Source organism: Myxine glutinosa, chromosome 8 (genome assembly GCF_964187855.1).
Source record: "Myxine glutinosa chromosome 8, kmMyxGlut1.1, whole genome shotgun sequence".
In the NCBI taxonomy this organism is placed as follows: Eukaryota; Metazoa; Chordata; class Myxini; order Myxiniformes; family Myxinidae; genus Myxine; species Myxine glutinosa.
Window position 1 is genome coordinate 58,443,059 of NC_136268.1, and position 25,156 is coordinate 58,468,214.

The 25,156-nt window shown below is 42.6% G+C and overlaps 1 protein-coding gene across 8 annotated transcripts in view; it reads left to right on the top strand.

The window, feature by feature from the left end:
- Positions 1 to 25,156, top strand: part of LOC137432512 (myopalladin) — a 257,015-nt gene that overhangs the window by 16,534 nt on the left and 215,325 nt on the right. For all 8 annotated transcript variants that reach the window (XM_068124524.2, XM_068124522.2, XM_068124523.2 and 5 more), the window contains exon 3: positions 7,748 to 7,923. In XM_068124524.2, the coding sequence (XP_067980625.2) occupies positions 7,748 to 7,923 (176 nt within the window). The remainder of the gene's footprint in view (positions 1 to 7,747; positions 7,924 to 25,156) is intronic.

Below are 25,156 nucleotides of genomic sequence, written 5' to 3' on the forward strand. Positions count from 1 at the left end.
CCCACAACATCTCGATGGGATTTAGATCCAAGCTTTGACTTGGCCATTCCAGATCCCTCCATTTCTTTCTTTTCAGCCATTCCTTGGTGGATTTACTGGTACTAGGGCATGCCCGTACTATATATAAGCTAGGACGTGCCCGTACGTGGGTGCCCGCTCCTTGCAAAAAAAAAAAAACTGCAAAAAAAAAACAATGGTTTGGTCCATTCGCAACGACCACAGAACCCCCCCCCCCCTCTATTTACATGAATGGTTTGGTCCATTCGCAAAGCCAAAGCGAACGACCACAGAACCCCCCCCTCTATTTACATGAATGGTTTGGTCCATTCGCAAAGCCAAAGCGAACGACCACAGAACCCCCCCCCCCCCTCTATTTACATGAATGGTTTGGTCCATTCGCAACGGCAAAGCGAACGGCGAACGGCTAAATCGCCATAGCTCGGTAAGTACTTGTCCGATTAATTTCAAACCTTGAAAAGGCACATCCTCGGGTCCCCAGCAATATACCTGGCAAGTTTCAAGTATATCGGACCGGTAGTTGTCGAGAAACAGCGGTCACAGACAAACGTACAGACGTACAAACGTACAAACGTACAGAGATTACTGGAATTATAGATAGATGTTTAGGGTCATTGTCATGTTGCAAGGTCCACCTTCGGTTGAGCTTCAACTTTCCGACAGATGGCCTCACATTGTCCTCAAGCACCCTCTGGTACAATGAATAATTCATAGTGGATTCTATGATGGTGAGCTGCCCAGGCCCTGATGCAGCAAAGCTGCCCCAAACCATAATATTTCCACCACCGTGCTTTACATTTGGTATCAGGTTCTTGTGGTCAAATGCTGTCTTTGGTTTTCGCCAAACATGTCTTCTGGTACTGTGGCCAAATAGCTCTACCTTTGATTTATCTGTCCAGAGCACATTGTTCCAGAAGTGCTGGTCTTTGCCGAGGTGTTAATTGGCAAACTTTAGTCTTGCCCTGATTTTCTTTCTGGACAGCAAAGGTTTCCTCCTGGCACACCTCCCATGTAGATCAAACTTGTGCAGCCTCTTTCTCATGGTAGACTCATGCACTTTGACATCAACAGTGGCAAGAGCTACCTGTAGGTCCCGTGATGACATTCTGGGGGTTCTTAGAGACTTTTTTCAGCATCTTGCGGTCTGCTCTCGGGCTGAACTTGCTGGGGCGGCCTGGCCTGAACAAGTTGGCAGTTGTTTGGAATCTTCTCCACTTGTAGGTGATCTTCTGGACAGTCGAATGATTGATTTCAAATTGTTTGGAGATCTTTTAAAATCCCTTCCCAGACTCGTAGGCGTTTATAACCTTCTTTCTGAAGGCCTCAGAGAGCTCTTTTGATCTCGGCATGGTGACACTGCAAACTTCAACAACAAAGAGCAAATCAAACTAAATTTCTGAGGTTTAAATAAGACAGGTTCCTCCAAGATCCTCTCTAACGATGTTCTAATCATTTGCACCTGAGCTGGTGCACCTGATTCTAATTTTAGGTATTTGAAGAAGTGATAAATGTAGGGGTGTACTTACTTTTTCCACATGCGAAATTTGCATTTATGTTTATTTAAATTATACAATGGACCACAAAATGTAAATGTTTCATGATATTTGTTATGTTATATCACCTACATCAATCAATATTGTTGAAATGAAGATCAAATAGCTGTATGTTGAAATATGTTGAAAAAGTCAAAACTTTACATGGGGTGTACTTACTTTTTCACATCACTGTATACTCATGTATTGAATTTGTGCCAAGTTTGAAGAAAATTTGACCATGCATGTCAGAGAAATTGTTGAGGATGTGTTCAACATCGGGTTTTTTTTAACAACTAAAATGGCCGCCAGTTGGCCACCTTTGATCGCATCGTGAAACAAAATGATGTGCATATGTATCCCATGATGTATTGTCTGTGTGCCAAGTATGAACAAAATCGGTCCACACATGATCTCCGAGATGTGGTTGCAGACGCACGGACGCACGAGATCAAGTACATAAGCCCCATTTCGGACGGAGTCCAATGGAGGCTAATAATGTAATTTGTGCCTTGAGAACCATGTAACATACAATAACAATGCACATCAAAACAAACTGAATAGCCATGGAATTATCTGTGTTTGTATCCTTTATTTCATAATTCTGTTGCAATTTATTTAAAGTCAAACTTTATTTGACATGGACGAAATCCCTTTGCTCCTTTGCCGTGTGACTGGACGAGCAGTTTGCAAAGCGGTTGATACGGAACGTCTGGCTTGGCAAGCAATAGCAAGCTGCTTGCTTACGGAACACACAGAGCAAGCGGCTCGCTAACAGAACACGCCATTTGTGAAGAAAGTCACTTATGATTACATTTACTCTTTGGGAATTTAAAATTACGCCTTTGTCGTTGAACTTCGCGGGCTGACAGGATGGCCGAGAGGTCTGCATTCATTATTTGGTTGTTTGTTTTAATGTTCATTGTTTAATGATTTACCATTTAAATTACATCTTGGAGAATATACATTCCATATTATATAATCTGCTTTATTTTATAGAGCTGCATTTAATACGGGAATATCTTTTGAGAAAAACTAAATTTTGCCCCATTAATTTTCCCTTCTATTCTGACAAGTGCCCAGTCCCTGCTGGTGAAAAACATCCCCATAACATGATGCTGCCAACCACCTTGCTTCACAGTAGGGATGGTGTGCTGTTCTTTGGGTGATGTGCTATTAGTAAAGTGATTGTGTGTAACTCCTTAGATAAGGGGGGGGTTGGGGGGGGTGAGGGGGTGGGGCTGGGGCTTAGTTTTTTAAGTTAAACCACTGATTACATACAGGTGAAACCTATTACACTTATTTTTAACCATTCAAACAAGTAATTTCCTCCTGAAGTGATTTCTGGTTAATTAGCCAAAAGGTTTGAATAATTCCGCAACTTAGAATCATCTGATTTTCTATGTTACGAACTTGTTCACATTTTATCTGCGTTTTTAAACTTTATCACTTTGGAGTAGTTTCTGAAGACTCTATATATAAAGTTTGATTTGAAAGACGAATGAAATAAGCTCAGGTGGCATCAAAATGTGAAAACTTTCGAGGGGTTGAATACTTTTGCAGGACACTGTAATTCTTTGTGCCATTTTTGTATCCTTCATGACGTTCTTAAAAACAGTGTTTTCCTGTTTGAAATGATTTTTAGCTCACCGGGAACGTATTTCTGGGGAGCTTATGGGATGGCGCGTCGTCCGTCCATCAGTCTGCCAGTCTGTAAGTCCATAAACACTTGCAACTTCTTCTCCGAAACTGATGATGGGATTATAACCAAACTTGGTACAAATGATATTTGGTATGTTGCAACTCAATTTTGTTCACAACTTTAAAAAATCGGGGTCTAAGGGCGTCTATGGGGGGGTCAAAATGGGTCCAGGTCGGACCCCCCAAAACAGTATTTGCTTTCTTTTCTGAAACTACATACACGATTTTGATGGAGCTTGTCTACAACCTTCACCACTCATGATGTTATTGTACCAAAGTTTGTTCACGGCATTAAAAAAAACAAAAACTGGCTGTAAGGGAGTGTATGGGGGAGGGGTTGGGGGGGAAGTATTGCCCCCAAAATAGGTATTTGCTTACTTCACAGTCCCGTAATTCCGATGAAACGACCACAAACTTCATCACCCATGATGAATTAACGTTTATTCACGGTATAAATAAATGTAAGGGGGGTTTAACCCCCTAAAATTGGCTTTTGCTCTCTTCTCCAAAACTACACACAGTTTTGATGAAACTTCATCACAACCTTCATCACCTGTGATGTACCAATGTTTGTTCACGGCATTTGAAAGATTGGGGTCTATGGGTATGGGGGATGGAAAAGGGGGTGGGGGAGGAGTTGCCCCCCAAAATTGGTATTTCCATGTTTGTTTAAAGTCTTGTGATTACGTTCATATGATTATACATGCTGCCCTGTCTTCTAGCAACCATTAAAATTGGTTTAAAATACCATGGCACTATTTAAAATACCTTTAGTTGGTGTAGTGTAATGCTTTATTCTACCAGGTGAGCGCTCAGGGGTATTGCCCCTATTTCTGATTGTGTTTGACTGCCAGACAGGTAGAAAGACTAAAACGATTACCTTACTCTTCAGTGCATGCGTGCTCAGGGCGACATTCCATACAGTTTATCAAAATCTTTGCCAAAGTATTGCTGACCTGCAGGTTTGTGTTCTGATTCATGGTCCGAATTGTTTTCTGCAGTGTTGAAATTGTAAAATTCAATTGAAATTATGTTGTTCCTCGAGCATAAACTGACGTTTGTAGACAGACAGACAGAAAGAGCGAACCAATTGCTTAACCCCGCTTTGCGCTTCGTGCGTGGGGTAAAAATGGCAGTATCACATAAACAATTTGCTTATTACCCCCACCGCCTAAGGTGGACAGTGGTTATGTTTTCACCTCTCTCTGTCTGTCTGGCTGAGCAGGACATCTCAAAAATGTATGGACAGATTCTGACGAAATTTGGTGGACAGGTTGGGTATGTAACAACAACAAATTGATTACATTTTGGTGAAGATACGGATGCGGACACTAAAAATTGAAAATAATTCTTCACCATTGAGAAATATGGCCAAAACGTTGTATAGCATGATATCTCAAAAAGTTATGGATGTATTCAGACAAAACTTAGTGGACAGGTTAGGTGTCTGCCAATGATGAATTGAATCGATTTTGGTTAAGATCCAGATCCGGGTTGTGAGAATGTTTTCAATTTTGCTTGTGTGTTTGCCTGTTTGTCTGAGCAGTCAATTACCTTCACTATTGAGATATAGGGCCAAAAGCGAACTGCATCGGTATAATTTTCAAACAGAAATATGTATATATCTGTAAAACTAATGTTGCACATGTACTCTTTCCTTACAACTTGATTGTTGCCCATTATAATTATTGCATTGTTAGTTTGGAACATCTTTTATATTTTCCCATGAGTGCACTGGGCCCCACATAGCCAACCCTAACTAACAACTGCTCAGAACAATTACGTCCACAAAACTGAACTTTATACACTTGGAAACAACCCAAGTGTATTTGTAGTGTCTCTTGTTGAACCATAATGATCCATTATTTCAATTGTAACATAACACTTGGGGAGTCCTTTAAATTACCATTTGCCTGTGAATTGAATCAAAAGTATGTTGATCCAGGCATGCTAACCACGCACAGTAGGAAGCAAGAAGGAGACATTTTGTTCTTTAACCCTTTGTCGGAGCAAAAGAACGGCTCGTGTTAATCCACTTTTGCTCCAACATATGAAAGGTAAGCTTCTTCTTACTTCCCACGTCGGTTAACATACTCCCTTCAACGTTTTCTTCATTCTATACATTTTTTATCCGTCCGCCAATGCAGACCTCCAGCAACCTTCACAAAGACAATGTTCATTTGTCTTACTTTTCCAACCAACATGTTTTTCAATAGACTTCTGACATGAAAAAGTAAACATGAAAAGCACACTTACAGTGTTAAAAAACAGGAGAATGCTAATTGGCCCATTCTTTCCATCTCTTCTCCACATCATATGAACGTTAAGATTATTTTAAAATTAACTTGCATGTCCCATTTAATCGTTTGGTGGGCAATTTGTCCACGGCACTGGTACACAATGGCTTACTCTTTCTAATTATACCTTGAAATATTTAAGGTCCACAACCTACAGTATACAGCCTCGACTTGGTGTACAAAAAATAACAACCTAAATGTGCAGATGAAACGGCCAACTTTTATCTCCACTCAAGGGATGTTGTACTCTGAGATGCAGCTCTCCATGCCGGCACCGCATGACAATGGCAGTATTTCACATTTGACTATCGGAGGGACAAATTCATGACCAGACAGTTCAGACGGGAATGTCCAAATGGGGTATCTTTCCCTTATTCAGCTTATAATACCAGGCTATCCATGAAGATCATCCAACGAAATACCAACCAGGGTTGAGTCGGCTTATAACTTTCAAGATCTGATGATATCAGGCATATTCAATATTTTGGAGGACTTGTTAACATTTCTTAAAGAGAGAAAAATGAACGTCTGAATCCATAAAATGCATCAAAAGGTTTACAACAAACCCCCTTTTGCAATGGTCTTCCAGGGACATGAGAGGGCAGGGACCTGAATCAGGCCAACCCAGTACCAAAGGACGGGTGGATTGCTCATGACCTCTGGCCTTGCAATGACGCACGAGGAAAGACTCGATCCTTGAGGGTTATTCTCTACCGCCATCATGAACGCTGTTGTTGGAGACAAGTGTTAACCCTGCCCTTTTGTAAAAGAGGCTGGCAGTACTACCCTTCTGGATTTTGTGTTGCAGGTGAAATCAGCATCCTGAAATAGAAAATGACTTGCCAACGCGTAGCAGCTGTTCCACTGTTTGTCATGTGTTTGACACTTGGGGTGGCCTTTCACCAGACCTGCAGTTAACTGCTTGTTATACAAAGCCCTCCAACCAGTGGGTGAAGGAAATGATATTTCAATTGGTTGCCTTTTCATGAGCAAACGCCGCTTTACTAGTATACGTATGCTCCTAGCGTTTTGCGAATAATTGCTTAAGTAAAACGCCAAAGCAACTGAAATGAATAGGCGCGTGTACTCAATGTGCGGATCGTGTGGAGTTTGCTCAAGTTAAATGAGACTGTGCACGTATGTGATTGAAACGACTTCATATAAAACTGGAATTCTCTTTATAACCTCAAACAGCCTTGTAAATGGAAATTCTCAGGGCAGACATGTGCTGGGTTAAAGGTGAAGGTCGGAAGGAAGTTTGGGAATGTTTTCTCCTGCACTGCGAGATTACTTGCAGATGTACAAAATTCAGTGGATTGCAAGGACCTAGTGGTGGGTGAGGGGTTCTGCTGGGTCGGGAACCCCCTCACCACTCCCATGATTTTTTTTTAATTCTGCGCCTGCTGCGTCAACTTAGCAATGCACGTTGCAAAACGACCCCCTCTGTCCCCTTCTGAAAAATTCTGCCCATGTCCCTGGATTGACTACTGACTTAAAAGGTCAGACCATTCACTTTGACAGTTTGTCAAGCTGAACAACTCGATAACTGTTTTAATATGTGAAATAATCTGAAAAATGGAATTTCCAAATGAATGGCCGATAAAAAAACACAGAGATAACATACAAGACATTTTATCAGCTATACTCCTTTGTTGGAGCTCCTCCTTGCTGTCTGCGAATAAAATGCCAAAATGCATTCTCCGCATCGCAGTTGTTAATTCACTCGGGTACGAGGAATATTAAAATGTGCAGTTACACATTGCTTGCCAAATGGACAATTCACAGCTCAAATAAATCAGCGGCATGTGTTGTTTTAATCATGCTTCCAGCATCTCAGCAGTGTAAAAGCTGGCAGTGGTTTCAGAGAAAATATTACTTTGATCAAGTTGTTTGATCATGGAATAATGAAATTTTGTAACGAATATAAAACCCAATGTGTTGGAAAATGTTGAACTGAAACTTTATCATTCCTTGAATTATAATTCCAGTAACTATTATTATAATTTTGTTCAAGCAAGGCTCATGAAAGAGTTCAATCATTTTCAGACACCAGACTCAGAGGATGTCTGCATTCATCCTCCACACATTGATAATGAGAATAACAACTAGAGTAATAATACATGCAATTATTCTACAAGCTTACTTGGTATTGTTATTACGTACGTGATGGTTCACCCTAAACCTGATATGTTTGCACAGGTGGTTCTGTGAGGGGAAAAGAGTTGAGGATTCCCCAGACATGCAAATCCTGGTTCAAGGAGACCTGCACTGTTTGATTATTGCTGAGGCCTTTCAAGAGGACACAGGGCGCTACACTTGTATCGCATCTAATGCTGTTGGTTCCGACTCCACATCAGCCGAGGTCTACATTGAAGGTGTTTTGCAAACTTTAATGAACCACTATGTCAAAAAGAGGCATGTGGGAAACAGTTGAGCTCATGTTGTCACTTCTTAACTCAAAAGCAATCATTGTTGTAAAGAAATATCATTTGATAATAACATATACACCACCTGACCTCACCCACACCCTCACCACCTTCCAAAATAGTATAATCAACATGTAAGAAAATGGTCGCCCATCCCAGTTCCTTAATAATTATACTTGCTGTTTATTTTCCCTCATTTTTCAAATGATGACACCTATAAAAGTTGTGGCATCCATCACATCGTGCCCCATTATCCTCAATGCTTCCTGTATATGAAAACACTATTTAGCTCGCAGAGACTATATTGGATGAAGGTCTGTAAATTGTGGTTGCCAATGAAGAGTTCGAAGCAAGAGGTAGTGTTGTGTTTATTTTTTAGGTTTTTTTGTATGCATAGTCGAGGCTCGTGGAAAAGCTAGTATTATTACACTGAATAGATCAGGACACAACAGGACAAAATGAGCAGTAGAGAGAGGGAGGAAACACCAACAGCAGAGTTGAAGGCCAAGATAGAGGCAGATTTGGACAAACAATGGGTGTGGGGAGGAATGAGCTGTAGGAGAGGCTGCATGGGGTGGACAAGATGGGCACAGAAGGAAACTCTTCGGAGGGAAACTGGAAATTTTGGAGGAGGGATTGGAATGGGGTTAACGAGGGTAGAAAAAAAAGGTCATGATTTTGGATTAGGGACAATTTGAGATGGTGGTGAGCAGCTGTCCAGGTGGCTTGAAAACCTTGAGGGAAGAATGAGATTAAAGAGGATGTGGAAGTTGGTTCCACAGGTGGGAAAAAGAGAAACAAATGATTGGAGGTCCACAACCTACAGGTCCTATCCTCATAATTTATGAGCAGTGATCCTGGACTTAAGTACATTTACCAAAATGGGATTGATGGTGGACCGTGCATGCCCTGCAGAAACCTGGAGGTGGGGGGGGGGGGGGGGGGAGGGAGGGTGGGAAGGGGAACAAAGCACGGAAAGACCAGGGGGTGTAAAACCAGAAAGAAAGTGGTAGAAGACAGAGAAACCACCGACCTGTCTGCAATAGCGAAGTAATAGGCCCATAGACTGCGCTTAATCGTGGGAGATTCCAATAATATTGAAGGCCTTGATTTCCACTGCATCAAGCTGAGCTAGACGTGGCGCAGGAATTCCAGCCCAGAGGGGAGAGCAGTACTCCACAAAGCTGTTGGTGAAGGCCTTGTAGGTGGATAGTGGTTCAGGTGTGCCCAAAGAATGAATTTGCACGATGGAGGATGTCCATTAGGTGGCTGGCTTTGGAGGCCAACCTTGGAATGTGGTTTGCTCAAGAAATATCATGGCTGATCGGTGATCATGCCTCAGACCCAGGAGTTTTAATGACTGAACATGCTCAAGAGCATTGTTAAGAGTAGATAGGAGTGTTTGTCTTCTATCTACTCTTTCGGAGAGAGATCGTGAGAGTGTAAGATTTGTCAGGATTGGAAGACATATTACAAGTGTTTGACCAGCTTGTGATTTTGTCCAGGTCTGAAGAGAGGGATGAGCCTACAGCCTGCCCATCTGAAAGATGAAGGATGTCATGGCACAAGGTGGAGTCATCAGCAAATAGATAAAGAGGATTTTCCAGAGAATCACAAAGATCATTGATGAAGATCAGGAATAGGACTGGGCCCAGAACACTGCCTTGGGGTACTCCAGCCTTGAAAGGGAGAGGAGATCAAAGTATTCTGTCGAGTGCCACTCGTTGGCTACGAGAGTCGAGGAAGTCGGTAATCCATGTGTGGAGTTGCCCTTGGATGCCACGGGTAGAGAGTTTGGAGAGCAAGGTTGGGTGCCAGGCTGTATCGGAAGCTCGGGATATGTCCAGAAGGACGGCCCTGATCTCATGTCTGACTTTGAGGGTTTCCATTCATTGTTCGGTGAGTCGTAGCATCATGTCCAAGGTGGAGTGACCTGGTCTGAAACAAAATTGGTTATCTGAGATGAGGTTGTTGGAGAGGATTTCATATCAACCGCGATGATGGATTACATGACCTTGATGATTGGAAGTAAGTTTATAGGTCTGTAGTTGAGGGATCAGTGTTTTCAATTTTTTATGTAATGCAGTGATGTTGGTGGATTTCCAGGCATATGGAAGATGACCGAGCACTAATCACAAAGTCAAAGCAGATTATTAGGACAAGTGAGCTGATGCCACCATCTGGTCCAGTTGCAGAGTCAGGGTCGAGGGTTGAAATAACCTTCTCCACCTTCTCAGGTGCAAAAGACAGAGTCCAAAAGCAGTTGGGTATGACAGGGAAGGATAGGGTACCAAGAGTGATACAAATGCAACTTCTTCACCACAGGATTCAGTGTACTATCATGTCCCCGGGGTTAAGACCCCTGGGTGACGGATGACCGAAACGCGCTTTAACTCCGAGGCTTATTTCAAACTTGGCGGGATTATATTTTCGAGCGTTTTGGGAAAGCCCGAAGCCTTACCTGATCGGGAACAGACAGGGTTAATCCGAACTCACAGAACAAAGAAACAAAACAAGACAAGAAAAGTAAAATTCAACAAGTAATGATTTAATGAAAATAAATGCAAAGACAATAAAAATGTTGAGGTAAAACTAATAGTAATCGGCTAAGGTGAGGGACCCTCCATGCGGACCCAATTACAGACACAGGGAGAAATAAAACAAAATTAAATGGTTTGGTAATCGGCCGGCACTCAGCTTTGCAGTTCAACTGAGGGCTTGTAGACATTCGTCGCCTCCAGACCACTGTGCGGGAAGCACACAAAAAATCGCGCTCCTCGACGTCCCAAAGTGAGGTACTTCTCGCAATGCCGACTTCCCTGAACCTCTCTTGTTCATTCTCTTCCCCACAAGCACACACAAGCCAAAGATGCGCCACCGCCTGTGACCAAGCCAGAATAAAAGGAGAGAGCGGCAAACACGACTGTCCGCTATGAATCCCAGGATCAGAAGAGAGAGACCAAGATGGTGAGACGGCTTCTTGTTGCTCTCTGAGCACTCGAATGTTCGACGATGGCTTTACTCTCTACCAATCGCCTGAGCCCTGCCCATCACCCCATCGTGCCTCCACCAATCACGAAGGCTGGGGCGTGGCCTCTTTGCCACGCATCATCAGGGCGGAGCATGGTCTCCCGATTGAGAATGCCCGGGTGTCTGGCAGCCCTGACGGCGCTGTGAGTGCATGCGTCCCATTACAGCGCTATCGTTGTTTTACTGAGCCTCCAATTTCCTAGCTAGCCAAATGTAATAAAACCGAAGGGAAGACCACAAGAGGCAAGCACATACAGGGAAATTTAACCTTACAGACCCTACCTAGATAACACAACTCCACTCCTCCGGGTGAATGAATGAATGAATGATCGTTTTAAGGCCGTTTTCCCCGCTATAGCGGGGGTTAGCCTTGCGGGCCCCATGACAATCATGGTTCCCTGTTTGAGGCAATGTTTTTATGGCCGGATGCCCTTCCTGACGCCAACCCTTGGTCATGCTCGTACGATGCGCAGGGATACGGTGTACCTATTCTGAATCCAGGTACACACCGTGATCATTCATCCCAGCAAGCTGGTACTCAATTTGCCGACCTCGGAAGGATGATCAGGCTGAGTCAACCCCCCTGGCGTTAATTCAGTGATCGACCAGGATTCGAACCCAGGATCCTATGATCCCAAGCTGGCACCCTAACCGCTAAGCCAACACCAGGCTAAACACGACACGATCTAAAACACGATCTCTCCTCCGGGTGGAGACACCTAAACACTTAACCGGACATTCGATCCTACTTAGATACATCGAGATTCTTCTACGCGACCATCGCAGCATGCTAATTTATACAATTCTGACTTTCCTAAGGTATTTCATCTCCTACCCCCACAAACGTAATAATGCCTTGGGTGGGAAGAAGGGAAGGATAATTGAAGACGAAATGTCCAGGATGACTTAAAAGTATTTATTGCCATTATGTACAGTGTAAGGAAATGTCACAATGGATTAGTGGTAGAATGCTAACTGTAAAGCTATTTGGGTCTTGTTTAGGTGTCTGGTCGAACCAAAGTGATGAAACCTTCCATCGGAGATGCATCTTGGAATGTGCCATCCTTTCAAAGACACACTAATGACGTTGACCCATTTAAAATCATAAAATAATGACTTGTACTCTCTTTTACAAGAGATTTGGGGAAGGGCATGCAGGTAATCAGTGCTTGCAGGTGGATGGGAATGTGGAGACAAATGAGGCAATCACAGTGGGGAGTGAGACAAGTAGATATGCCTTTTGCGAGAAAGAATCCAAAAATCTAATGCTATGCTGTCTGGAGAGGTGAGGTTCGAATAATGATATAGATTGATGTAGCAGAGAAAGCGGATTATATAATTCGTATTTGTATTCTTGTTATGATTATGTTATGTGTTATGAGAAGTTATTATGTTATCTTGTTATGAGAAGTGTTATGATTTATGGGAGCAAGACATGGGAAATGAATGTAGAGCAGCAACGAAGGCTGGAAAGAGTGGAAATGCGAATGGTTCGGTGGATGTGTGGAGTATCGTTGAGAGAGAGGAAGGCAAATGATGAATTGCGAAAGATGATGGGAATAGAGCCTGTGATTGATGCTGTGAAGAGGAACAGGTTGAGATGGTTTGGTCATGTGTTGAGGAAGGATGAAAGTGACTGGTTGAGAAGAGTGATGGAAATGAATGTAGAAGAAAGTAGAGGACGGGGAAGACCGAGAAAGACTTGGCTAAAGGTGGTGGAAGAAGAAAATGCGGGCAAGGGGGTTAACAAGGGGAGATGCAGAAAATAGGGAAAAATGGAGATGAATGTCATGGGGCCCACAAGGCTAACCCCCGCTCTAGCAGGGAAAATGGCCTTAAAATGCATGTTGTTGTTGTTGTTGTTGTATTTGTATTCTTGTGTTCTGCCCGAAGGCAGGTGCAATACTTCCAAGCAGTATCACCTACATCTGAAATAACATTGGAGCACACTCAAATTGAACATTTTTGAGACTGGGAAAACTACACACCGAAAAACGTGCATTTCTTTGTCAAAATATGCACTCATATCTCAGTTGTTAAGGACGCCAACTTTGTTGCAAATGAAGATTCATGTGATATCCTCACAAGCTATAGCCTATAACCTGTGTATGTATATATATATATATATAATCGTTAGATTAAATAAGACGCGGACATAGCTTCAGGGCGTCGATCTTTAATTGTCGACAAGCTTTCGACCAACAAAGGTCTTCTTCTGAGTCAGCCCCAAGTTCGACGGAAGTCACCCTCGGGTCACTTCCGTCGAACTTGGGGCTGACTCAGAAGAAGACCTTTGTTGGTCGAAAGCTTGTCGACAATTAAAGATCGACGTCCTGAAGCTACGTCCGCGTCTTATTTAATCTAACGATTATTTATTCAATACAAATGAGACGCCCTGCTCGTACTTTGGAGTTTCTACTATTTCTTACAGTTATATATATATATATATATATATATATATATATATATATATATATATATATATATATATATATATATATATATATATATATATATATATATATATATATATATATACACATACACTAGCTTGGCTCGGCTCACTACGCTCGTCTCACCACCCGTCGTTACAGAAGAACGGGCATATTTTAGTTGACGATAATGACTGCAGGATCATTATCGTTGTTGCTGTGTTGTCATGATTTACACCAATCATAATACAAACAATTATGTTGCACAAATTTATTTGTAGTGTTTGTGATATTACATTTTAAAAGCAATTCAGGTTGAAAACCAAAAAAAAAAAAAAAAAATACCCTCAGCCCATACATACAGGAGGGGTAGGTGCAGACTGGAAGTTTGGGATGATTACACCGCACCACCACAAAATAAAAAACACCTCAGCACCACAAAGTGAAAAAACACCTCACCACCACATAATTCTAAAAACCTCACCACCACGTAATTTAAAACACCTCACCATCACGTAATTCAAAACACCTCACCACTAAGTATTTCAAAACACCTCACCACCACGTAATTCAAAACACCTCACCACCACGTAATTCAAAGCACCTCACCACTAAGTATTTCAAAACACCTCACCACCACGTAATTCAAAACACCTCACCACCACGTAATTCAAAACACCTCACCACTAAGTATTTCAAAACACCTCACCACCACGTAATTCAAAACACCTCACCACCACGTAATTCAAAACACCTCACCACTAAGTATTTCAAAACACCTCACCACCACGTAATTCAAAACACCTCACCACCACGTAATTCAAAACACCTCACCATTAAGTATTTCAAAACACCTCACCACCACGTAATTCAAAACACCTCACCACCACGTAATTCAAAACACCTCACCAACATGTTGTTAAAAACGCTTCACAACCACGGAAACAAAAGTTTGAGGGAGTAGTTCAGTGACAACACAGACACTGCCCAGATATGCAGATATATAAAGTAGATATATTACTGTACCTGAATTGCTGTTTTGTCATGGTTTACACCAATCATAATACAAACAATTACTTTCCACAAATGTATTTGTAATATACGTGATATTACATTTTATAAACAAATGAAGTTGAAGATTTAAGTTTGAAAAAAAAAATTCTCAAAAAAAATAAAATATATATATATCTTTTTTTCCGAAAAAAATACCCTTAGGACATACCCACGGGAGAGATCGGTGTATACCAGAAGCTTGGTACGATTTCACAAGTTTCACAAGTACAATATATATATATACACCAGTTTTCTCAATCAAAATCCATCAACTCCCTGATGCCAAAAAAAAATGGTCAATTTTAATAGACCCGAGCCACCAATATTAATTTACAGATATTTCTTAGTAACTGTGAAGCACACTGGTCCATAGATGATTTATTTGAAGTTTTTTACGAGTTCTTAAGAAGAGGATCAGTGATGTTTTTTTACGGTGTGCGGAGGTTGTGTTTTCATCCCTGTCTGACTTTTTGTCATGACGAAAATTGAAAATTGTTTGCTGTAAGTGTGATAACTCTCGAACGCTTTCAGCTGTCTTTGTCAAACTTTACCAGAGGATTCCGAAGGCCAAAAGTGATGCTGCCAATGTTTTTTGACTATATATATATATGTCAAAGGTCAACGTTCTCTCGTTTGTCCAGGTGATATCTCAGCCATCCTTTGAGCTAGGAAACTAACATTTGGGTACAAGTGCTTTGGCAAAAAGGTTTTTTTTTTTTTTTTTTAAATCAATCAATTCATTGATTATTATCTTTGCAGTGAACTGAAAATCTTAATTATTATCGATTTAGTAAGTACTTATTTATTTCCTATCTCACCTGGGCAATACCTCAGGACCTTTTGCGCTAGGAAGCTGATATTTTGACATGACAGTGACCAAGTGATGTGGCTATAAAGGATATTTTTGATTGTTCATCAATACTTCAACTAATTATTTAATTCAACTTCAACTAACATATTCCTTAATTTTCAAAAAGTTACAGATTCGGATGAAACTGGTGGTTTAGCTATGCTATTATCCAAATGATTAAGACATTAATTATTTTACAATTAAACTATTTATTTATTTTAATTACACAATTAATCAATCAAATAATTATTGATTCTCTCAATTTTCGTCAGATCTATCAAGCTATCGCCCAACAACGTCCTTTCTTGTTTATTACTTGGCAAACAAATTTTTTTTTACAAGTATGTTCAGCACTCCGGTTTGTGTGTTTGTTTGTGTGTGTGTTTGTGACTTGGCAAAAAAAATTTTTTTTTTACAAGTATGTTGATAACTCCGGTTTGTGTGTGTGTTTGTGTGTTTGTTTGTGTGTATTGTCTGTCCGCTCATTTATACTTGCCTACAGGTCACAATTTTAAACCGATCTTCACGAAACTTCACCAAATGGTAGAGTTCGTGGTCCAACAAAATCCAATATATTTTTGAGATCAAAAGGTCAACATAGGCCAAAAGTCAACCACTTTTTTCGAATTTCTAAAAATCCTCCATTTTCATCCGATTGATTTGAAATTTGAATAGGATTTTCATATCTGCTAACTGAATTCAACTACTAACTATGTTGGATATCAGCGTAGGCCAAAAGGTCAACCACTTTTTTTCGGATTTCTAAAATCCTCAATGTTCATCCGATTGACTTGAAATCTTTATGTGATTTGCATATCAGCTTACTGAAAGCAACCACTAACTATTTTTGAGGTCAACATAGGCCAAAAGGTCAACATAGGCCATGTCTCTAAAATCCTCAATTTTCATCCGATTGACTTTAAATTTGAATTGGATTTTCATGTCCGCTAACTGAATTCAATCACCAACTATTTTTGAGATCAAAATAGGCCAAAAGGTCAACATAGGCCTAAGATCAACGACTTTCCCCAAATGTCTAAAATCCTCAATTTTCATCCTATTGACTTGAAATCTGAATAGGATTTGCATATCAGGTCACATAATTCAACCACCAATTATTTGTGAAGTCAAAAGGATGCTCATTCTACTTTGTTCTCTTTTGCCAAGTGTCGCTCTATGAGTGATTTTTCATTTGTTTGTCTGTCTGTGAACATGATATCTCAAGAGGTTGGAGATGGATTGGGACGAAATTCGGTGGAGAGGTTGGATGTGTGACAAGGACGAAATTATGAAAATTTGAATCCTGATCCGGATACTAGAATTTTTCAAATGATTCTTCACCATTGAGAGATAGGACCAAAAGCGATTATACAGATATAGCACGATGCCTCAAAACGTTGTGGACGGATTAGGACAAAACTTGGTTGACAGGTTAGGTGTGTGACAAAGAAAATTTGATTCGATTTTTGTGAAGATCCAGATCCAGATCCAGACCCGAGCGTTTTTTCAGCAATTTTTCACCATTAAGGGAGAGGTCTAAAAACGATATATTGACATAATATCTCAAAAATTTATGAATGTATTTGCATGAAACCTGGTGGACAGGTTGTATGACAAGGAAGAAATGCTTCAAATTTGGTGAAGATCCGGATACGGATCTGAGAATTTTTTTATGATTCTTCATCATTGTGGTCCAAAACGATATGTAGCTTGATATTTCAAAAAGTTGCAGACGGATTTGGATGAAACAAGGTGGATGAGTTTTGTTAGGTAACAAGAACAAGCCGATTTAATTTTGGTTAAGATCCGCTCAGATACAGAACTGGCCGATCATTGGGATACAAAATGTAAACTGTTCTGCCTGGCAGAGGTAGGCAGTGGGAAGGAGGCGGAGGTTCATCCTGATCGCTGAAGCTATTACATATGCAATGCATATTTATTCACATGTAGTACGATATGCTTAACGAAATAAATAGTCCTACTTAAGAAATATCTGGCGTTATACGAGGGATTGTTCAACCCCTAAATATCATTTCTGCTATAATATATACATACACACATTATATTTTTATACTACAGCATATATCACTCGATAAGTCCTAGAACCCATTGAAAGCCATTAAAATAAAGTTGCTGGTTGGGGGTGGGGATGGGGGGGGGGGGGGGGAGGGGAGGAGAGTGCAGCAAAAGTGTAGTTTTCTGGATTTGGCCCATGGACTAGAAAGAGTAAAAATAAAAATAAATCTCACTCCTCTGAGCATGTGCGGTGGTGGGTCAAATTCAGAGATAAAGTACTGTACAGTAAAACAACATGTTTTCTTCCAATTCATGTTTAAAATATAACATTCAATTTAAATAAGTTGTTCCTCGATCATAAACTGATGATTACAGACAGACAGATGGATGGACATGAATCGACTGCTTAACCCTCCCTATGCTTTCTGCTTTGTGTGTGCGGGTTAGAAATGGTTACCTGTGTGACTTTTTCCCCCTCAGCAAACCTTTTTCGTTCACATACCACAAGAGCAAAAGTATCTTTAAACATATTTATCCTGTCACTACAGCCAACACAGACACACACACACACACACACACACACACACTGATGGAGGTAGATACTTTTAGACCTGGGGGGGCGGCCCCGTTCCACCTCCTGAAGCCCCCATATGGAAATAGCAACCAACAATATCCATTATTTATTTATTTTTCTCTTGTTTCTCTCTCTCTCTCTCTCTCTCTCTCTCTCCCTCTCTCTCTCTCTCTCTCTCTCTCTTTCTCTTTCTCTCTCTCTCTCTCTCTCTCTCTCTCTCTCTCTCTCTATCTATCGCCCCTGCTCGCCGTTTGTTGTTGGGCGTGGCAACATGGCGTGTGCTCGTGTTCGTGTGTTGTAGCTCCTGGCTCCTGTTGGTTTCGTCCTCTCCCCACCTCCCTTTTTACCTTCCCTTTTCCTTTTTTTAGCCCATTTGTACCTTTGTCGTGTCTGTTGGCCTTTCCTCCCTTCCTTATTCGTTACCACCTGTCCCTCTTTTCCCCTCTTTCGAGACAGAGAGAGGGAGAGCCAGCACGGTGGGGGTTTGTTTCAACTGACGTTACGCAACCTATGGGTCGCGACCCAATGTTTGGGTCGTGAAGGATTTTCCATGGGTCGCACGATCATTTCAGAAATCGCGGGGAAAAAACTTTATCGACGATTTACTTCTCCCGACTGAACAGAACAGAGATCAAATGAACGCCGACACAAACTTTATAGTGTGTACTCTTCTACCGCGCTGTACCGATGTACCGCGATTGCATCTGGTCAGTCAGATCATACGTTTAGTTTCCGACACGCGAATGTCCATTGCTTTTCATTCGAAAGATTGAGCTGTGAGCGTAAGGTACTCGCCATGGCTAGAAAGTATCAGCCTGTGTTCCTGAACTATGGGTTCACCTTGAATATCGATAAGCACAATGTTCATCGACCACAGTGTGTAATATGCCTTGACGTGTTGGCCAACGAGTCCCTCAGGCCCCAAAAGCTGAAACGGCACCTCGAGAAGAAACATGGAGATCATGTCAACAAGTCGCGGGAGTTTTTTCTCCGGAAAGAATGTGAGATGAACAACAGCAAGTCGGTAATGAGTTCGGCTGTTTTTCCGTCGAAGGGACTGACCAAAGCCAGCTACCTTGTGGCGGAGAAGATAGCCAAAGAAAAGAAACCGTGCACTATTGCGGGTAAGCTTTTTGGTTTTTTTTCGTAAAAGTATTTCACTGCATTGGCAGTTTGTAGGTTCATAAAGTAATACATGGGGCTGTAAGTATAGTTAAATTTAGTTTTTCATTTCGTCTTTAGAATATTGATGTGTCGGGTTCTTGCTTACTATTACTCGTGCCATGTATACGTTGGTATATCACAACTTCGTAAGTTTTATTGTTTGTTGCAATACAGCCATTCTTAAACTTTGCCTCTTTTTTAAAAGTACGTACGGCAATCACATCGTACATATTGAATTTTTATAATGCCTTGGAACAGCGGTTCTTAACCTGGGGGTCGTGACGTACGCACATGCGCGAACAAAATACTGTGTGTGGTAATGTGGTATGTACCTTTGTTAGGTTCCTAAAAAATGGGCTCAACAAATTGACATGTTATTTATGACCCCTTCATGACCCCCGGAAAACCCCAAACGACCCCCAGGTTAAGAACCGCTGCCTTGGAACAAAATCAAGATTAATCATAAAGTGAAAGAAATGTTCATGTGTTATTTTATTTATCTTGTATTGCAGAGCAACTCATCCTGCCATGCGCCAAGGCGATGTGCAGAGAAGTGCTTGGAGAGACGGCGGCTTCCAAGATAAGCACCATTCCGCTTTCTGCCGACACGATTCGCCGACGGATAATAGACATGGGCAAAGACATTGAGCACCAGCTGTACGCAAACCGAGAGGCCAACAAGTTTGTCATCCAGTTGGACGAGTCAATGGACATCGCACAGTAGGCGTTGATCGTCATATTTGTTCATTATCGGCATGGCGATGATTTTATGGAGGATCTTCTGGCATGTGACGAGCTACAGACCAAGACCACGGCCGCAGAAATATTTGCAGTCGTCAACAAACACATCGCATTGCATAGCCTCAGATGGGAAGACTGTGTTGGCGTTTGTACCGATGGTGCGGCATCGATGACAGGTCGGCGCAGCGGTGTCATTAAGCTCATCCAAGATGTGGCACCAGAGGCAAACTGGACCCACTGCTTCCTCCACCGCGAGGCATTAGCGGCGAAAGAGATGTCACCTGGACTTGCCGAAGTAATGGACATTGCAGTGAAAACAATCAACCATCTCAGGAAGAGCACCCTAAATTCGAGGTTGTTTGCAGAGCAGTATAAGGAGCAATATGCAGAACACACCACGGTGCTGTATTTTGCAGCTGTTCGCTGGCTCTCCAGAGGAGATGCTTTGGCAAGATTGTATGAACTTCGCGACCAGGTCCTCGCATTCTTGGAGGTGGCTAGGTCAGACATGACAGTCTACTACAAAAACAACAAATTCATCGCAACATTGGCATACATGGCCGACATCTTCAACTTGTTGAACAATCTGAACATATCGTTCCAGGGCAAAACGAACAAGCAGGCGAAATCCGTGTTCGTAATGTATGACAAGATAGCGGCGTTCAAGTCAAAGCTGGATCTATGGAAGAGAAGAGTACAGACCAATGATGAATTTGACATGTTCGAAAACCTGGATGATCTGCTCAGCAAGAGTGTTGAGGAACGTGTGGACATTAAGGATGTCATCGTCGAACATCTGGTGAACCTGCGCAAACGATTTGACGAATACTTTCCTGTTGATCCACACATGGAGAAGAAGTGGATCCGAGACCCTTATTCAGTCGACGTTCAGCAGTGCTGCAACTTGTCCAACAGATTGAAAGAGGACTTGATCGACATTGTGTCCGACGGTACATTTAAGACACTGTTCAGGAAGGACACTTTAGTAAAGTTTTGGCTGACAGTGTCTCATGACTTAGACTACGGATTTTTATGTTAAGAAAATAGGCCTTTTATGTTTTGAAAAGCGGAAATATATTTTTTTAATGTGAAAAAATCCCGAAATATTATTTTCCCCCGTTTTATTCATTTTTTATTATTACCAAGTTTTTCAGAAATCAGTCAAAAAAAGAACAAAAAATGGTAAGCTTTTTCCTGCACAACATTAAGCACTCTGGGCTAGTAAACAGGTAAAAAATGACGTTCAGGTACCTTTATTGCAACCGCATTGTTTGATAAGTAGAGGACTAGAAGAAATTGACAAGACCCTTTTAGGAACGGTTAAAGTAGGTGTTTGAAATCATTATCTTGGTAATGTTCTCCTTGGTGAGGCGGTGTCGGCGGTCGGTGAGGACGTTTCTGTAGACGGAGAAGGACCTTTCCACATCGACGCTGACGATGGGGCAGTACCTCAAGAGGGGGATGTCAGCAAGCTTGACTCCAGCCGGCACACCAACCTCAGATCCGTGCTGATCTCCATCCAGGATCAAAGCCACTGTCCTCAGCACACCAATGTCGGGATTGCGCTGCAGCACCGCCTTGAACTTGGTGAGCAGGATCTCCTTATGGCAGCCTCGGATCTTTTCGAGCTCCTCCTTGGCCTGATTAAGGAGCTGGAAGGCCTTGGCCAGCTCCATGCCGGCCTCCTCCAGCTGCTTAAGGATCTTCGGGATGAACGACACTTGGGCATTTAAGAAGACCAAACTGAGCTTGATGTCCGCCTTTCCGAACAGGTCCTTGGCACTCCGGATTGCCATCGCGTCGTCATCGTTCAGCTGGTCCACAATGTCCTTGACGGCCTCGAAGTGCTCGGCGTAAAACACCGCGGCGTCGATCCACGTCCCCCACCGAGTCAGAATGGGCTCCGGGGGGAGAGAAAGATTGGGCTGCTGATCCTTCCAAAAGACAACACGCGACGGGGCTTTGACGAACACCTTCTTCGTCGTGGCAATCAGGTCGTTGACGTCCTTGAACATTTCTCGGACTGTCTCACAGACACGGTGGAGCGCGTGGGCAACACAAGTCACATGCAGCAAGTCCGGGAAGAGTTCCTTCAGGGCATGGCCGGCCTTGATCATATAGGCCGCGGCGTCGCTGACGAGGACCTTGAGGCACTCCGGCTTGAAATCAGGCCAAAGATAGCGCAGCGTGTCATTGACTGCACGCACGATCTCCCCGGAGTTGGTCTTCTCCAGAAACATGCACTGGACGAGGTGGGGACGAAAGTACCCCTCCTTGGACAAGCGTCCCGCGATGATGTTGGCCACATATCGACCTGCCGAATCGGTCGTCTCGTCGACGGACAGCCAGATGGGCTGCTGTCCGAGGTCGGCACGGATCCCCGCCAAGGCCTCGTTGTAGCACTTGTCGAGGTAGTGCTTTCGAATCCAGCTTTCATCGGGGATCTGCAGAGTGATGTGCTTCTCCAGGAACGACCAGAGGGCAGGGTTTTCCAATTTCGACCATGGGATGCCAGCGGCCAGCATGGCCTGGCACAGCTCCTGAGCCACGACGTCGCACTTGTGCCTCTTTCCGCCACCAAAGTCCTCCATGGTGGCTTGCGTGACCGTCCTCTTCTTCTTCAAGGCCAAGTTGCTCTTGTGGCGGTCTCCTCGGACATGTTGGGCCAGCTCAGACTTCTGCTTCGCCCGGAAAGTCTTTTCACAAGCTCGACAGAAAGCCGTGTCACTCGACACGTACTTGAAGGTGGCCCCATCGCCGCCAGCGTTGAATTCCTTCAGCCACTTGTCACGAAGAGCAGCACTCATCTTGATAGGAGACTTGTTCACACTTTGTGTACACTCTCTCACTGTAGTACACCGCCTCACTGCTGTACACGCTGGGGACGCAACGCACGCAAGTGGACGCAACGTTTTGTTTTTGAGATCGATCGCAGTTAAAAATTTCGATCGCAGTTACAAATTTCGATCGCAGTTTAAAATTTCGAAAAATTCCCTAATTTTTTTTAGCGTTGCCAGACATTTTCGACCAAAAGGGGCATTTTATTTTATTTTTCCCGAAAAAGGGCGAAATTCTTTTTTTCTCCGAAAATAGCAAAATAATTTTTTTGCGTGCAAAAAAGCCGTTTTATGTGAAAAAATTTTTTTTCTTTTTTCACATAAAAATCCGATGTGCACAGTCATGAGTACCCAGAGATTGCACATCTCGCGGTAAAGTTCCCGATGCCATTCACGACGACGTGGATGTGTGAGGCAGGTTTCTCGACGGTGACATATCTGAAGTCCAAGTATCGAAACAAACTGGAGACAGTGGCCCCGTGCGCCAACCTGAGAATCGCATTGTCGCCGCTTCAAAGCCGAATCGATGATCTCGTCGCCAATATGCAAAGTCAACCATCGCACTGATGTGGATGATCCACATCCACAATGTTGCTAACGGAACATTTGAATTAGGCTTGTAAGTTTCACTTTCGGGTTTAATCAGTGAAAGTTGTTCATTTAATGTTGTTCATGATAACGGAACATTGAACCTGGATATAAGTTCAGATGCATATCGGGTTTTTTCAGTAAAAGTTATTCTTGTTTTGTTTATCAGTTCATGTTACATTTTAAGTTCATCATCTATTCACGATGAAGATTAAAATAAAGTTCAAACACCTTATCTTGGCGTGTCACTTTAATAATTAAAGTTTGATTCTATTTCACAAAAGATACACCGCCAATGAATGTTGTGAGATTCATCTTCATCTTCATCATCTTCTTCATCTTCATCTTCTTCATCCGGATTCATCGTAGGGGCGGATTCATCTCTTCCGAAGCTGCTGTCAAGGCAGGGAGTTTACGCCTGATTGGCTGACAATAATATCAAGTGGGCGGTGTCTGTGATCGAAGTCGCTGCTCATTCTCAAGGGGGGCGTGGTCTGTCTGTCTGTCTCTGTCTCTGTCTCTCTCTCTCTCTCTCTCTCTCTCTCTCTCTCTCTCTCTCTCTCTCTCTCTCTCTCTCTCTCTCTCTCTCTCTCCCTCTCTCTCTCTCTCTCCTCATGGTCGTGGAGATCCGTACAAAATAACAACAAAATAAGGACAGTGTTTGGTATGATTGTCATCACTTTGCTTTATTGTTCAATTACGAATTGTACTACTGTACAAAGATGATTAACCGAACCCTTACCAAGATATTAACGTCATAAGCAATCGATATTTCCGTGACGGTTTGTGGGGAGGTTCGATGGGGCGCGACTGGATGTTTTTTATTGGGTCCTGGGCTAAAAAGGTTGCGGAACGCAGACTTTAAACCACGTTTTTTCCTAACGTGGTTTAAACCGTGCTTTAGTTATTATTTATTTAATAATAATTTTTTTCTATTCATTATTTTTTTCTCTTTTTCTTTACGATTATACAAATCTATTTACTGTTCACTTCGTTTCTCCTTTGACGATATGGCTAATAGGAGTAGCCAAAGGCCTGCCGATCATGTTACCGATGAGGGGTTATCGCGTAAGCACGGGCTGTGCCTTGTCCCGCCGGAGGGAGTTGAAATGGATGACATTTTGCTCGCGATTGGGGATTTGATCGACGTGAGTAACATTCGTGCCGCGTCCCGTATGAATCACAAAATTGTGGTATTTGTCTCGCAAGTAAGTCTGGCCGACATTGTTGTGCAGAATGGTTTGACCTTGGGAAACGATCTGTTTGTTCCTGTGTCGTCGATGGACACGCCGGCAGTTAAAGTCATTCTGAGCAATGTTCCGCCTTTTCTAGGTAACGAGGAAATCCCACATAAGCTAGGTGAGTTTGGCACTGTCGTCTCCAGAATCATTAGGGTTCCTCTACGTGCGAGAAACGGTAGATTGAAGCACGTCCAATCGTTTGGACGTTTTTGTTTTGTTGTTTTAAAAGACGCAGCGAAACAGTTGAACACCTCCCAAACCTTTAAAGTAGGCGAGCATGAATATGGGTGGGGAGCTGGGGGCGGAGATGAGATCACTTCCGCTTAGTAACGGCGTCACGTGCCCTAGAGCGATGAAAACAATCACGCTGCGCGCTTGCAGTGTGTGTGTGCTTTGTGCTTGCAGACTTGCGCAGGAAAGTGCTAGATTTTGTGTTGTTGCGACGGTTTAACTTACGAATTTCGTCACATACTACCGGCCACTTATATCAACATGTCTTACAACTATTTTGACAATCTTCCAAGCGAAGCTAAAGAGAGATACGAGACCAAATTATCGGTAATTGGCCTTGCAATTTGTCCGTACCGGTTACCGGCAAGTGCGTGGATCAACGATGTTCAGTTTGCGGATGTGTACATGTACCTCACGAACACACC